Source organism: Aquarana catesbeiana, linkage group LG11, assembly GCF_042186555.1.
Source record: "Aquarana catesbeiana isolate 2022-GZ linkage group LG11, ASM4218655v1, whole genome shotgun sequence".
Lineage (NCBI taxonomy): Eukaryota > Metazoa > Chordata > Amphibia > Anura > Ranidae > Aquarana > Aquarana catesbeiana.
Window position 1 is genome coordinate 180,333,876 of NC_133334.1, and position 15,886 is coordinate 180,349,761.

Genomic DNA, 15,886 nt, shown 5'->3' on the forward strand with positions numbered 1-15,886 from the left:
AATATATTGGTATTAATCTCACCCAGCCAGTCCAAAAACAGCCAAAAACGGCAGAGAATTGGCAATAAATTGGTGCCAAGGATAAGGGTATCATCAGATATATCCAGGTGTAAGCTGGATCAGTCTAGGGCATCCCAAATGCAGTGAGGTTGCTGCTGGTGTGTTCCCTGACAAGTGCCTGTTGGAGAGGTGATAATAAGTATGCTCCTACATATTATGAGCAGAGTCAGAGAATGACTCTGATCAGTGTACATGCAGTAATAGTGTGTGGGTATATAAAAAAAATGAAGTATTTACCTTGACTGTATTATACTGAGGGACCTCCACCTCGTGTCAGCACAGACGCCAAATGTAGCTAGCCATAAGACACGCCAGAACATAGCATCTCTTAAATGTGTGGATGCCGGTAGTGACGTCACTCCGTGTCTCTGAGCTGACGTTCACATACTGGCCATGCGCTCAGGCTAGGGGACGCTAGCCGGTATCCAGGGAAACGGGGAGCGAGCCCTATATAAACACGGGCTTGAGGCACATCAGTGGGAAAAGATTTTTCCGGGACTTGGAGCGCCGCTGACAGTTCAAAATTATGCCACAGCGGCGCCCAGTGGCAAAAAAATATATATATGCTATATCGCAGCACTAGACCAGCCACAAGGGGAGATACAGAATGAATAATTGCAGGCAATTGATAAAAATTAATGAAAATAAAATTGAGGGGGAAACAAAATAAACAGCCATCAGGGTGAGGCAGCCATAAAGGAAGCATGAGAACAGATTGAATCGCTTCAAAGCCATTCGCAGAGGACTAAAAAATAACATCATCAACAAAACATGTATCTTTAAACATATAACTATAGTTACAGATATGATAACATAGTTTAAGATTATTTAATCAAACCTTAATTAGCTTGAAATTCTAGAGAACTATCGATATAAATAGAGAGGGTAGGAAGAAAAAGGAAAAGAAAAGAAAAAGAAAATTAAGAATAAAAGGAGAAGGGAGGGAATGGGAAAGGAAAATTACAATGAATGATAGTAAGTGAGTAATATTGGAAAGAAAGGGCTATCATACATTATTGATATAGTATAGTTTGATAAACAGGATGTTGTTACAAAAAGGGCCTATATGACTGTGTCTCATTAATGCCTGGGGTGTTGGTAGTGTTCAATCGCTCTATCCATAATGTTTCTTTTTGTAAAATAATCTTTTTCCAATTGCCTGCACGGGGGTCCATCGGGATCACCGCTAGGGCAATAAAGGAGGCACATGTCGCATCAAAGCCATGGTAAAGATCAAGGTGTCTACTGACTGGATTCAGCATTTTGCCATTGGTTGAAAGGTAGACATGGTCTTTGATATGTTGCCAGAAGCATCGAGTTGTCATTCCAACATAAAAAGCCCCGCATGTACAGGACATTAAATAAACCACCCCCTGTGTGCTGCAGTCAGCTCTGAATTTGGGACAAAAAGGTTCCCCGTTGGGGAGTATAAAGGGAGCATCCTGGCATAGCCAGGGGCAGAATTGACATCTGCCACATCTAAATGTGCCACAAGCGTTAGCTCTAGAGCGAGGAGTTGAAGAGTAATGGCTTGATACGAGTCTGTCCCGCAAGGAACTGGAGTCTTGTATCAAAGACCATGTCTACCTTTCAACCAATGGCAAAATGCTGACTCCGATCAATAGACACCTTGATCTTTACCATGGCTTTGATGTGACATGTGCCCTTTATTGCCCTAGCGGTGATCCCGATGGACCCCCGTGGAGGCAATTGGAAAAAGATTATTTTACAAAAAGAAACATTATGGATAGAGCGATTGAATGCTACCAACAGCCCAGGCATTAATGAGACACAGTCATATACTGTAGGCCCTTTTTGTAACAACATCCTGTTTATCAAACTATACTATATCAATAATGTATGATAGCCCTTTCTTTCCAATATTACTCACTTACTATCATTCATTGTAATTTTCCTTTCCCATTCCACATACCCTCCTTTCTCCTTTTATTCTTAATTTTCTTTTTCTTTTCTTTTCCTTTTTCTTCCTACCCTCTCTATTTATATCGATAGTTCTCTAGAATTTCAAGCTAATTAAGGTTTGATTAAATAATCTTAAACTATGTTATCATATCTGTAACTATAGTTATATGTTTAAAGATACATGTTTTGTTGATGATGTTATTTTTTAGTCCTCTGCGAATGGCGTTGAAGCGATTCAATCTGTTCTCATGCTTCCTTTATGGCTGCCTCACCCTGATGGCTGTTTATTCTGTTTCCCCCTCGATTTTATTTTCATTAATTTTTATCAATTGCCACAATTATTCATTCTGTATCTCCCCTTGTGGCTGGTCTAGCGCTGCGATATATTGTATACATATTTTTTTGCCACTGGGCGCCGCTGTGGCATAATTTTGAACTGTCAGCGGCGCTCCACGTCCCGGAAAAATCTTGCATGCGCACCTATTCTTTTTCGATATGTGAACATCAGCTCCGAGACATGGAGTGACGTCACTACCGGCATCCACACATTTAAGAGATGCTATGTTCTGGCGTCTCTTAGAGCCCTTGCACACTGGGGCGGTTTGCAGGTGCTATTGCGCTAATAATAGCGCCTGCAAACCGCCCCGAAAGTGCCGCTGCTTTCATTCCAGTGTGACAGCCCTGAGGGCTTGCGCACTGGAGCGATGCGCTGGCAGGACGGTAAAAAAAGTCCTGCCAGCAGCATCTTCGGAGCGGTGAAGGAGCGGTGTGTATACTGCTCCATTACCGCTCCTGCCCATTGAAATCAATGGGACAGCGCGGCTATACCGCTGGCAAAGCGCCTCTGTAGAGGCGCTTTGCGGTGGTATTTAACCCTTTCTCGGCCGCTAGCGGGGCGGTTTTACCGCCGACGCCGCCCCCCACCCCAGTGTGCAAGGGCTCTTATGGCTAGCTACATTCGGCATCTGCGCTGACAAGAGGTGGAGGTCCCTCAGTATAATATAGTCAAGGTAAATACTTCATTTTTTTTATATGCCCACACACTATTTATTAATGAATTAATTTATTTTTTCCCCTACCCCCCCTTCTTCTTTTTTTTGAATTTAATTATGGCACCTAATCTATATTATTTACTTATGCTATATATATATATATATATATATATATATATAGATCATACCATCCAAACCTGGGGACCCTCCTTTTGGATGTCTATTGAGGTTGAGGACAGCACAACCCATTTTATTTATTTTAATATTTTTTCTTCTGCCTTTTCCTGATAAAAATGTAAGTAAAGATCTGGCCATGTCTCTCATAATTTTTTGACAAGTATACACTGACAAACCGACTTCTATTGGTTTAGCCGCTAAATACACATCTGTCTCCACATTGCATATTTCAGTTCCTTCCCCCTCATACTTCTCCCCTTCCCTCTCTACCCCCCCCCTTTTCCCCTCCCCTCTCCTTCTTCTCTATCCCCTTCTTTTTCCCTTTTTCTTCTCTCTCTTTCTTTTTGTCCTTTTCTTCTTTCCTTTCCCTCTTCTCTGTATCTGTCTTTTCGTATACTCTTCTCTTCCATTAATTTCCTCTCTATACCATTGCCTACCACCAGAGATTTGGAGCCACAGCACAGAGACAGTTCTCAATTCTGGCACTTTGCAGGGGTGGTGACATTATATGTTACATATAAATATTTGTTATAAAAATCCTTTCCTTTTGTTTTAATGTAGAGTGCAATGTACTTATGCTTATTCTTTCATTTATAGAATATGCCAAAGCTCCTGAGGAAGCGTTACTGAAAGTGTAACATGTAGAGCAACTTGAGCGATTTTTTTACACTGTCTTCTTTGAAACCTGTTAGGACTGAACAAGTAAAATGATTGAATACTCTGTTTAAAAATATATTTACTATGTAGATAGTGTATGCAAATTGCTCTCAGGTATATAAAAACTTTGTGAATTTATGTAAGTTAATGTACATTTTTTAACAACTTTTGTAATAAATATCTTTACTTCTTTTTAATCTTTTGTGCTATGCCTATAAAGTCCATCATTCCAACCACCTTTCAATGATTTTTAATTCTTGTTCATGTTCCATAGTTAATCACTTTTCTCCCACTCTACAAGAATCTGGTCCGCACCTGGAGTATGCTGTCCAGTTCTGGGCACCAGTCCTCAGGAAGGATGCACTGGAAATGGAGCAAGTACAAAGAAGGGCAACAAAGCTAATAAAGGGTCTGGAGGATATTAGTTATGAAGAAAGGTTGCGAGCACTGAACTTATTCTCTCTGGAGAAGAGACGCTTGAGAGGGGATATGATTTCAATTTACAAATGCAGTACTGGTGACCCCACAATAGGGATAACACTTTTTTGCGGAAGGGAGTTTAACATGACACGTGGCAACTCATTAAAATTAGAAGAAAAGAGATTTAAGCTTAAACTACGTAGAGGGTTCTTTACTGTTCTTTACTGTAAGAGTGGAAAAGGATGTGGAATTCCCTTCCACAGACAGTGGTCTCAGCGGGGTGGCATCGATAGTTTCAAAAAACTATTAGATAAACACCTGAACGACCACAACATACAGAGATATACAAGGTAATACTGACATATAATCACACACATAGGTTGGACTTGATGGTCTTTTTTCAACCTCACCTACTATGTAACTATGTAACTTTCTACACGCGCTATAGCTGATAGACTGCTACAGCGTGGGCTTCCTTTCCCATGAGAGCATACATTGACATCCTTCCTTGATCACGCTGAGCCTCCGGACTCAGTTGATCACAGATCAAGGTAAATGGCCAATCGCAGCGGCCCTTTACCATGTGATCAGCTGTCAGCCAATGACAGCTGATCACAGGATGTAAACCCAAGTTGGTTTTTGGCTTTTTCTTCCTCACCCTGACAACGTGAGGAGAGAAGAAAGCCGATAACTGGCTTATGTTTGAGGGACATAGGCACTGATTATCAGGGCATTGATTATAAGTGTCCTGATTATCAGTGTAGTCCTGCCAATTACTGCCCACCAATGCTGTCAATCAGTGTCCATCAGTGTCGCCTCTTAGTGGCCTTCAGTGACGCTTATCAGTGCCAGATCTCAGTGGCCATCAGTGCCACCTCATCAGTGCCCATCAGTTCCACCTATCAGTGCCTATCAGAGCCACCTACCAGTGCCCAGCAGTGTCGCTTCATCAGTGCAGCCTCAACAGTGCACATCAGTGAAGGAGAAAAATTACCTGTTTGCAAATTATACATGCCATAGGTCATATATGTCAAAAGGTCAAGCTATTCTTGACCTCAGTTACAGAACTGTTGACTTTGGTTAGAAAATTGCTGTGGAACAATAGAAGTATCTAACTACCAACTGAAATTTGCCCAACTCGCAACAAAAGTATCTATGTTATTAGAGAACAATTTGAGCAAACATTTCTAATGACATTTGTTTGAAACCTGATGTTACTTCTAAAACAAACAGATTTTTCTATGCAAGTCTAAGAAAAATCAGAAAGCACACACACAGTATAATCTCAAACACAACACAGGTATATACCTAAGCATTTTTTGTACACTGGGTTGAATGCCTCTTTTGGAAACTATATATTGCCCTACAATGTATATTGTTGAAACCACTTATTTACAAAATTATTTGAAAGAAAACAAAACCAACTTAAAAAATAAAATAATTGAAACAAATAAGATAATGCAGACCTGGGTTTCTTGTCCCCTCACCTAGAGGTCTTTGACATCACTTAACCTCCCTGCTGGATCCTGAAGGATCCAGCACCTCACAAGAATGCACTTCTGCATAGGACTTGGGATCCTCAGCTTTCCCAGGATCGCAATTAAGCGATGTCATTGGTGCCTAGGTGAGTGGACTGATAGCTGGGGTCTTCTATGAGTATCTTTTACTGTTTTCTCTTTTTTTCAGGTTTAAGTAAGTGATTTTTACAGATAGGATTTAGCTGGATTTATGGTCTGCTTTAAATTGTATGTATTTACCTAGACAAGAGTCTCATACCATAATGTTAGGTTGCATCATGATTAATGTGTTGTTGGTGCATATTGTTATATTTATTTGTATATTTCGTGCTTTTTAAAGCTATTTTTTTTTCTTCTTTTTTTCCAGCAGTCTAGAAGATCAAAGTGCCTGATCCATCCTCCTAGCAGTTAGAGCTCCCATGTAATTGACACATTTCAGTTCAAAAGACAGTCAAGGAAAGGAAAATAGGGCTTGTTAGTTTATCTTAGCCAAATGCATATAAATAATCTTAGGGCTCAAGTAAAAGGGTAAACTGGCTTTCTGATCCCAGCATCCTTTAGAAAACTACTGTGAGGACAGTAATGTAAAAATAATTTCCCTGATTCCCCCCCCTCCATCCTTCCCTTACAACATTTACTTCCCTTGTTTCTTCTCCCTATCCACAGTGATTTCTCTTTGCATTTATCAGTTCTAGTTGAACATTTCTTGCATTGCACTCAATTTTGTAAACATTACTTTTGTACTTACTGCTAAACAATTATCTCAATATACTTAATAATTTCAACTGTGATATGACACATTATCAAAAATATTTTGTGTCTTTTTAGCCACCATGACATTGATTTTCCAATAACCCTTGTAGTTATTCTCAAACTTTTTTCTGTCCAACATTCTGTATTTTTTATTCCTTTACCCACACCCTCCATGTGGTCCCTGCTTTACCTTTCTTCCCTCCTTTCCCTTCCCCTCCGTTCCTTTTCACTCCAGTTCTATGGGGCGCCTGGTCAATGGGTCCGTTACTCTCATCCTACTGTAGCCAGTAGTAATGGAGGGTGGGGAGAACACCTAACTTTCCGAATTAGAACAAATGCCAGTCGTGGCCTCCTCCTCTATCAAGATGATGAAGGAGACTGTGACTTTCTTGAGTTAGCTTTGGATGGTGGACGCCCACGCCTAAGGTTCTCCATTTCATGTTCAGAACCTGCTGTTGTACATCTGCCTCGGGTAGTATCAGATGGCCTTTGGCATGGCATAGTAATTGGTGGTAATGGCCGTGAGGGTTGGCTGAGTGTAGATGGAGAAAGAGGAGCGGCTGAAGTTCGATCAAAGCGCAGAGAAATGACACTCCGAAGTGACCTTTTTGTAGGTGGTCTTCCATCGGATCTACGTTTATCAGCCCTTACTTTGGGTGGCGCTAAGTATGAACCACCTTTTCTAGGTGAATTGGAAGCCCTAAGATTGGGGGGTAGGCCAGGACAACTATTAGCCAGTCAAGGGGTGGGAGGAACAGAAAAGGAGGACGATAGGGGGACAAATCGAGAAATGTCCAATTCATGCCAAGGAGCAAACCCATGTCTCAATGGAGGAAAGTGCAGAGATGAGATAGAAGGAGACATATGGTGTGACTGTCGGGACACTGGGTACCATGGAGAAAACTGCTCTGAAGGTTAGTGATATAGATGTATCTATTATTCGCTTTATTCCTTGTTAACCCAAATGTTTGTTTCTGCGTTTACTTACTGTATTTGATTTTCCAGATTTTTTTCCATGCTTTAATTCCAAGAAGTTCAATTCCTAGAAGAAAATCAGTTTAAAAGAGAAGTATGACCAAAGCTTTTTTGGTCATACTTTTCTTCTGGGTCACAGGAGTGCACTTATTTCTGCACTCCTGTGACACAGATTTAGCCAACAGAGGGCAAAAGCCTGCTGTCGGCTAATGTCACAGAGCTGGTCAAGGCTCTAGAAGGATCTGACTGCCAGCTGGCTCAGCCTCTCAGCATGCCCCTAAGAACCTGAGACAGCTGCTCCCTCCCACTCCCCAGCCTGGCATTCCAGTGCGCACTGGAGGGGCAGAGCAGAAAATGGTGATTGACAATCACCGCTCTTTGCTCAGTGAAGACCGAGAACTGAGCAATTAGCAGTTATGTGATTGCTCAGGGCTCATTCTTAAAGCGGAGGGGTCAGTTTCAGCATCGGACTGATGCTTCCACCACATGGGTGAGTATGTAAGTTTAGTTTTTTATATCCCACACTTCTCCTTTAAGAGCAGTAGATTATACAGACTAAGGCAATCATGTCTTATTGCTTTGCATGAGGTTGCCAAGGTAGCATGACTTTCTGAAATGCAGTTTTTAGGTGTCGGTATTAGGAAGCTTTCAGAAAGAGGGAAGCACAGGGAGGCTAGCCATTCCATGATGCTTTTTCATAGTAAGCGGAGTGCAAAAATTACACAGATATATTTACAATAGTAAACTGTGGTGTTTTAACAGAATAATAAGCTCATAAACCCACTTCATCCCTAATTTGGAGATTTCCCTAGTTTTATTACATTCTCTCCAGTGCCGTTTCTAGCTTGTCAATGCTCTCTTTGGGATTTCTATCATGAAACTCTAAAATGTGTGAAAGGCTGTGATATTTAAAACCTCTCTTGATGATATATACTGTATATGTGTTCCCTAAGGTAATCTCTAAAGACATCTAGTAGTCATCCCAACATATCGTTTACCACAAGTACATTTAAGGAGACATACGACATGAGTGTAATTGCAAAATATAAATGTGTCCAAATCATATTTCTTTAATGTACTAACAGAAGTGAAATTATTAAAATGATTAATCTTTTTACACCTGTTTCCTTTCACATCACAAATCACACATCTGTTACATGTATGAAAACCACTAATATTTGAAAAGAATACAGATTTAGGGGGTGGATTAATCACATTAGGGGCTATCCTATCTCTTAGGTTCGGAGTTTTTCCCCCCATTCCAAATGAGAATCACATCATCAATATTAGACATGTGTGGTTCGTTCGTTCCAAATAAATATTCAGACAAATTTTTCATTATTTGGATATTCGGATATATCCAAATACCTGAATTACAATATAAACAAATTTTACCAAATGCACCGAATAAGGTAATGAAATTCGTCCGAATCAAATTTTACTTTGAACTCCAGTCAAATTCTAACTACACATATTGCTGAAATCAAAGACTGTGTGTGTTATTGGAGTACCATTTCAAAATAATGCTGTTTTGTTAAGCCAAAGGTGATTTAAAGAGTCATTGTAATCATTTGATGAAGAAAAAATCAGTAAATTCGAAGAAAATTCTGAATACGAATTCTGAATGCGAATTCCAAATACGAATTGAATGAATCAACCAAATTGAACTAAACTAAATAACTAGATTAACAAATCAAATCGAGTCGAAACAAATTTTTTCATCATGCACATGTCTAATCAATATATCTTTTATTAAAAGATAGAGCGGCCTATTGCCTGCCATATAATACATCATGTTTCCACCTTGCCATAAATAAGTTTGCAAGGCTAGGCGTGAACTTGGCACCCATTGCTACACTCCTAGTTTGCAAATAAAAGTGGTTAGCGAACCAAAAATATTTATGTGACATTGTGAAGTCAATCAAGTGTTAAATAAATTGTTTTTGTGTTTGGAGGATATAATCCACTGACTGTAGAAAGAAATCAACTGCTTGTGTAAACCATCTTCATGTGAAATATTAGTGTATAGGGATGTGACATCCGCAGTTACTAGGTAGGCACCTTCTCTTATATGTATCTGTTGAATGTCGTTTATCACCTATTTGGTATCTTGAATGTAAGATGTGGTATTAACAATGAGAGGGTGGAGAAAATGATCAACATATTCCCCTATTCTAGATACCAAAGAGTTGATGCCACTGATTATTGGCCTTCCTGGAGGTTTAGACAAATTCTTATGTATTTGTGGCAAATAGTATATGACTGGGATTCTGGAGGAATTTGGGACCAAATATCCCTTCTCTTTCTTATTTAATATCTCTTGTTTACATCGCCATCTAATTTTCTCAGTTAGTACTTTTTTGAAAGTGAGAGTGGAATTCTTGCTCAACTGTTTATATGTACTTAATAAAAAACATACTTTATATGGTTGATTAGGCCTTTTCTTTCCACCAAACTTTTAATACACAAGGATATAGATCTATCTTCATGTGAACTATTTCAATGTCTTTCATGATGATTTCTTTGAAAACTGTGGGTTTGAGCCACCAGCGGGGTTAAAAAGAGAAGTTTTATTTTAGATCAGTGTGCTTGTAACCTGAAGGGGCATGATTATTCTTGGTGATTAGGGATGAGCCGAACCCCCCCAGTTCGGTTTGCGGAAGAACATGCGAACAGACCAAAAATTTGTGCCAACACGTAAACTCCGTTTAAGTCTATGGGACTCGAAAGTGAAAAATCAAAAGTGCTAATTTTAAAGACTAATATGCAAGTTATTGTCATAAAAAGCATTTGGGGACCCGTGTCCTGCCCCAGGGGACATGAATCAATGCAAAAAAAAGTTTTAAAAATGGCCGTTTTTTCGGGAGCAGTGATTTTAATAATGCTTAAAGTGAAACAATAAAAGTGAAATATTCTTTTAAATATCATACCTGGGGGGGGTGTTTATAGTATGCCTGTAAAGTGGCACATTTTTCCCGTGTTTAGAACAGTCCCTGCACAAAATGACATTTCTAAAGGAATAAAAGTCATTTAAAACTGCTTGCGGCTGTAATGTAATGTTGCCCCCCCCCCACCCCTCAGCCCATTACCAGACCCTTTGGGGCTGGTATGGATATTAAGGTGAACCTATATACTCTGAATAGCAGCAGTATACAGGCAGTCCCCGGGTTACAAACAAGATAGGGACTGTAGGTTTGTTCTTATGTTGAATCTGTTTGTAATTTGGAACAGGTGCATTTTGTAAGTGTAGCTCCAGCCAAAAAATCAATTTTTAAGCTTTTTGGATAACATAGGGAAGGGTTATCATCACCTCTGTAACATTTGTTTTGCTGTCTGTGCCCCTGTTCAGAAGATTTCACCCCACTTTCTGTCCCAATGACAATTGGATTTTGAAAATTTTGGGTTATTAGGGAAACAAGGATTGGTGATAAAGCATCAGTGGGGAGACACCTTTTTCCCATATTAACTCTTACAAGAGAGAATTTCCCTTCCTTGGGGTAGATTTCCTCTCACTTCCTGTTGTCTCTCTCCATTTGTAAGTAGGAGGCGTTTATAAGTCGGATGTTTGAAAATAGGGGACCTCCTGTATATACTATACAGCCTGCCCTATACACTCTGCGGAAAATTGGGCCTTAGGTGTTGGTGGTACCAGAACACTGTAAGCCCTCACAGTTACTCTTGGTGGGCGCTGGAATGGGCCTGTCAAGTCTGTAGTGTGAGGCCGGATTGCTGAGAGGGCATCCCTTGTGGCTGAGTGCAGCTCTCCCCTGGGATTGATACAGGGGATGCGATGCCCAAAGGTGCATGGGTTGCCAGGAATGCTGCATGTTAGCTGGTTGGCAGTAGGTAGCTGGAGTGCATTGTGGCAGCCATGCGGAGAGAAGTCTTGAGTACGGATAAACCAGGAACAGGGTCCGCAGCCAGGCCAGGGGATCAGGTACCAGAAGACGGTCCTAGAGAAGTACAGGAACAAGCCTAATCTTCAGAGAATACAAGGCACAGGAACTCAGGAAGCTGTTTGATAATCCAGCAAACTGCAAGTGTCAGTGGCGGGTTTAAATAGGTCGGGGGGGTGTGCCTGCAAGGTCAGGGCCTGCGCGCGCACATAACAAAAGGGGAAACCCATCCAGCTAGACCATGGAGGTTGCCACATCCCTGAGATAAGGAAATAAGAATACCGCCAAAGGTCAATGGGATTTTAACATTTTTAAGTTTTAATAAAAACAAGTTTATTAGTTTAAGCAAAAATATACAAAACCAACAATAAATATAGAAGCCAAAAGAATTGTACAAAATGTTACATCATTAAAAACATTGATCTGAAGTGGTGATGATGCTTGTAAAGTCTTCAACACAGCCCTACGCGTTTCGGGACTTGATAAGGCGTCCCTTCGTCAGGGGAAGTTTGTGGAGAAGAATCACACTATATAATAACAATATATTAGAAAAAACAAAAGAGTATATCAATAATTTTATATAAATATTATTATGCAGTTGCCATGGTGTCACAGAATAAACGGCAAAGTAATCACATAAAGGGAGCACATACCCAAACACATTGAGGTTAGAGTTTCACTGCCAGGATCGTGGCAACAGTTACACCAGGAAAAACATCACCCCAATGTCCAAATGGAGACTGAGGTTCATGATTGGTCCCCCCTTATCCTCACTGGTCCACCCAAGCCTCAACTGACCAGCAACCTCCCGGCAGTAGCTGAACCCCCAAATGAGATCTAAGAAAGAAAAATAATGCATAATTGAACAAAACCTTTGTAAATTCAAATCACTAGTACCCCAAAGAATTGGTGTGTATGAATCACGACACCTAAAAAGTACAACCTCAAAAACCTGCTACCTCAGAGGGGTTAGCCGTAACACAGGTGTGCACGCAGCGGCACAGACTGCCATGGCCTGACTGTCACGCATCTGCGTGCGTGCAAGCGCACGGAAACTTGTCTGGTGCAACCATGACAGTTACTGGTGGAATTGCCCGTAACACGGCTATTTCCCTGACAGTGCCCCCCCACAAGGGGCAGCCTCTGGATGCCCAACCGGACCCATCTTTCAGGGTAAAGGACTCAAAATCTCTGCAGAAGTCTAGGAGCATGTATATTGGCTGCAGGTTCCCAAGAACTTTCTTCTGCTGGGTAACCCTTCCACTTTATAAGAAATTGAATGATCCTACCTCTCCGACGACAGTCCAGGATGGCTTCAACCTCGAACTCTGTCTCATCTCCCACAGAAACTGGAGGCGGAGGATCTTCCTTTCTTCCTGGAAAAGGACTAGAGATAACAGTTTTAAATAGGGAAACATGAAACACAGGGTGCACTTTGTAAGAACTCAGAAGTGACAGTTCGAAAGCTACTGGGTTAATCTCCCGTCTAATCTTAAATGGACCGATAAATCTTGGTCCCAATTTCTGGGAGGGGCAAGGAAGCTAAGATTTGCAGAGGAGAGCCAGACCTCATCTCCAACCTTAAAGCTAGGACACCCTCCCCTCTTCTTGTCATATTGTTCCATGTAATCCTCTTGAGCCTTTTGCATGGTTAACCGGAGGGTTTGATAATTAGCCTGAATGGAATTTATCCTGTCCTGAACTGCTGGGACTGAGGTCTCTGGAATTACATTAGGTAGGAATGAAGGATGAAAGGATGAAAACCATAATTGGCCCAAAACTGTGATTGATTGGTGGTTGAGTGTACTGAATTATTGTATGCGAACTCTGCACAGGGGAGTAGCGAGGACCAGTCATCCTGGGAAATGGAGCAGAAACAGTGTAGATATTGCTCTAAGGTCTGATTAGTCCTTTCAGTCTGACCATTGCTTTGGGGGTGATAGGTAGAGGATAGGCATACTTCAATAGACAGGACCTTGCAGAACTCTCTCCAAAATTGGGAAGTAAATTGGACCCCTCTATCAGATACAATGCTGTCAGGAAGGCCGTGAAGTCTGACTATCTCCTTTATGAAAATTTTTGCTGTGTCTGCAGCAGAAAGAGTACCTGTCATAGGCAAGAAGTGTGACATCTTGGACAGATGGTCCATAACTACTAGGATCATTGTGAATCTTTCGGAGGGAGGCAGCTCTACTATGAAGTCCATAGATATATTTTTCCATGGTTGTTCTGGTACCGGCAAAGGATGTTGCAGACCCCAAGACTTAATGTTGGACCCCTTGTTTCTCTGGCAGGTGGTGCAGGAGCTAACATACTTTTTGCAATCAGATTTCAAGGTAGGCCACCAAAAGGATCGCTGAATAAGATCCATGGTTTTCCGTACTCCAAAGTTGCCAGCAAGTTGGTGGTCATGTAATGTTTGTGAGACCTGGATTATGGCTTGTTGTGGAACAAAGATCTTGTCCCGATACCAGAGATACCCCCTGGTTTCTTAAAGAGGAAGTCTCTGGTTCCTGGCATTGGAGAGAAGCTTGTTCAAGAGAAGACCTTAGATCGGGTTGAATCAAAAGAATATTCTGTGAAGACAAGATTATGCAGGAAGATGTTTCTTCAGGAGTATCAGGGAACATTCGGGATAAAGCATCGGCCTTTCTGTTTTTGGAGCCAGGGCGGTAGGTGATGTGAAAATTAAATCGTGAAAAGAACAGAGCCCAGTGAGCCTGACGGGGTCTCAGGCGTTTGGCAGTGCGGAGGTACTCGAGGTTTCTGTGATCAATGAATATCATTATAGGGTGCGTGGCCCCCTCAAGAAGGCATCTCCACTCTTCTAAGGCTGTCTTAATGGCCAGAAGCTCATGATCATCTACATCGTAATTTCTCTTGGGCTGGCTCATCTTTCGAGAGGAGAAGGCCACAGGGTGATGTAGAGACTTGGGTCCCAGGCGCTGTGAAAGTACTGCTCCTGTAGCTACCTCCGAGGCATCGACCTCCAAGATGTAGAGCAGGGCAGGATCAGGATGTTGAAGAATTGGTGCAGAGGTAAACAGAGACTTCAATTTCTCAAAAGCAGATTGGGCTTTGGAGGACCACAGGAAACAACCATGTAGGCGGGTTACTTGGGTTATGGGCGAAATGATGGAAGAAAAGTTCCTTATAAATCTTCTATAGCAGTTTGCAAAACCTACAAACCTTTGTACCCCCTACTTATCTGACGGAGTTGGCCAGTCTAGGATTGCTTGCACTTTCTGTGGATCCATAGCTAGACTGCCAGTAGAGATGATTAGCCCTAAAAATTGTATTGATTTCTTTTCAAAGTCACACTTCTCCACTTTCGCGTAAAGTCCATGTTTCCTTAGTGTGAGTAATACTGTTTTTACATAAAATCCAATAGAGCTCCAAGGTGACTGAGAATATAAGGATGTCATCCAGATAGATGATGACAAAGTAGTCAAGGTATTCCCGGAAGATGTTATTTACAAAGTGCTGGAATGTAGCCGGAGCATTACAGAGCCCAAACGGCATCATCAAATACTCAAAGTGCCCGAACCTTGTTCTGAATGCTGTCTTCCATTCATCGCTCTTACGGATGCGAACGAGGTTGTAGGCACCCCGGAGGTCGAGCTTGGTGAATACTTGGGCTGAATGAAGTCTCTGAAAGAGTTCGGGGACCAGTGGAAGTGGATTTCATTTTTTTATGGTGATCTTATTCAGTTCCCTACAGTCCACACATGGTCTTAAAGTCTTATCTTTTTTTTTGACAAAGAAAATGCTGGCACCGGCAGGAGAGGAAGAAGGACGGATGAAACTTTTAGCCAGGTTTTCGTCTATGTATTGTCGTAGTGTTCCTAATTCCACTTCAGAGAGGGGGAATATACGTCCAAATGGAATCTCGGCCCCTGGAAGCAATTCGATAGGACAATCATATGGCCGATGTGGTGGTAGAACATCAGCTTTTCTCTTATCAAAGACGTCCAGGAATTCGTGGTACACCTGGGGTACATCCTGGTTAGTGGAGTATACAGACTGGACTGTCAGACAACTGGCGGTATCTCTGGATTTAGGAATGAGGCAGTGTTGCTGGCAATAGGGGGAAGTGAACAGGACTTCCTTCCTGATCCAATCGATCTGGGGGTTAGGGGCTTGGAGCCAAGGAATACCCAAGATAATTGGAGACATAGGTGAGCTCAAAGCATCAAAACGTATGAACTCCCGATGGCCATCGGGAGAAGTAATAAGGAGAGGGGTAGTCTCTTGTGTAACAAGGCCAGAATTGGGTAAGGTGCCATCTGCTAAACAGACTTCCAGACCCCGTTTCTTGTGGAGAAGGGGCAACCTAAGTTTTCTTGCCAGGTTCAAGGCCACAAAGCAACTGCATGCTCCAGAGTCGATTATGGCCTGGAGCCGGATCTCCTCTTTTCCTAATTGCAGCGTGATGAGAAGAACAAGTTGTGAGGGAGAAGTTTCGGAAACCTGGAAATATACTGGAGAGTAGGTGGGTGGCTTCTTCCACCACAAT

The 15,886-nt window shown here is 41.7% G+C and overlaps 1 protein-coding gene across 28 annotated transcripts in view; it reads left to right on the plus strand.

Moving 5' to 3' along the window:
* The window catches only part of NRXN2 (neurexin 2), a 3,426,600-nt gene that overhangs the window by 807,660 nt on the left and 2,603,054 nt on the right, over positions 1–15,886 (plus strand). For 25 of the 28 annotated variants that reach the window (XM_073605072.1, XM_073605073.1, XM_073605071.1 and 22 more), the window contains one exon: positions 6,114–7,413. In XM_073605072.1, the coding sequence (XP_073461173.1) occupies positions 6,672–7,413 (742 nt within the window). In that variant the 5' untranslated portion in view covers positions 6,114–6,671. The remainder of the gene's footprint in view (positions 1–6,113; positions 7,414–15,886) is intronic. The other 3 variants (XM_073605074.1, XM_073605075.1, XM_073605080.1) reach the window with 1 other exon arrangement.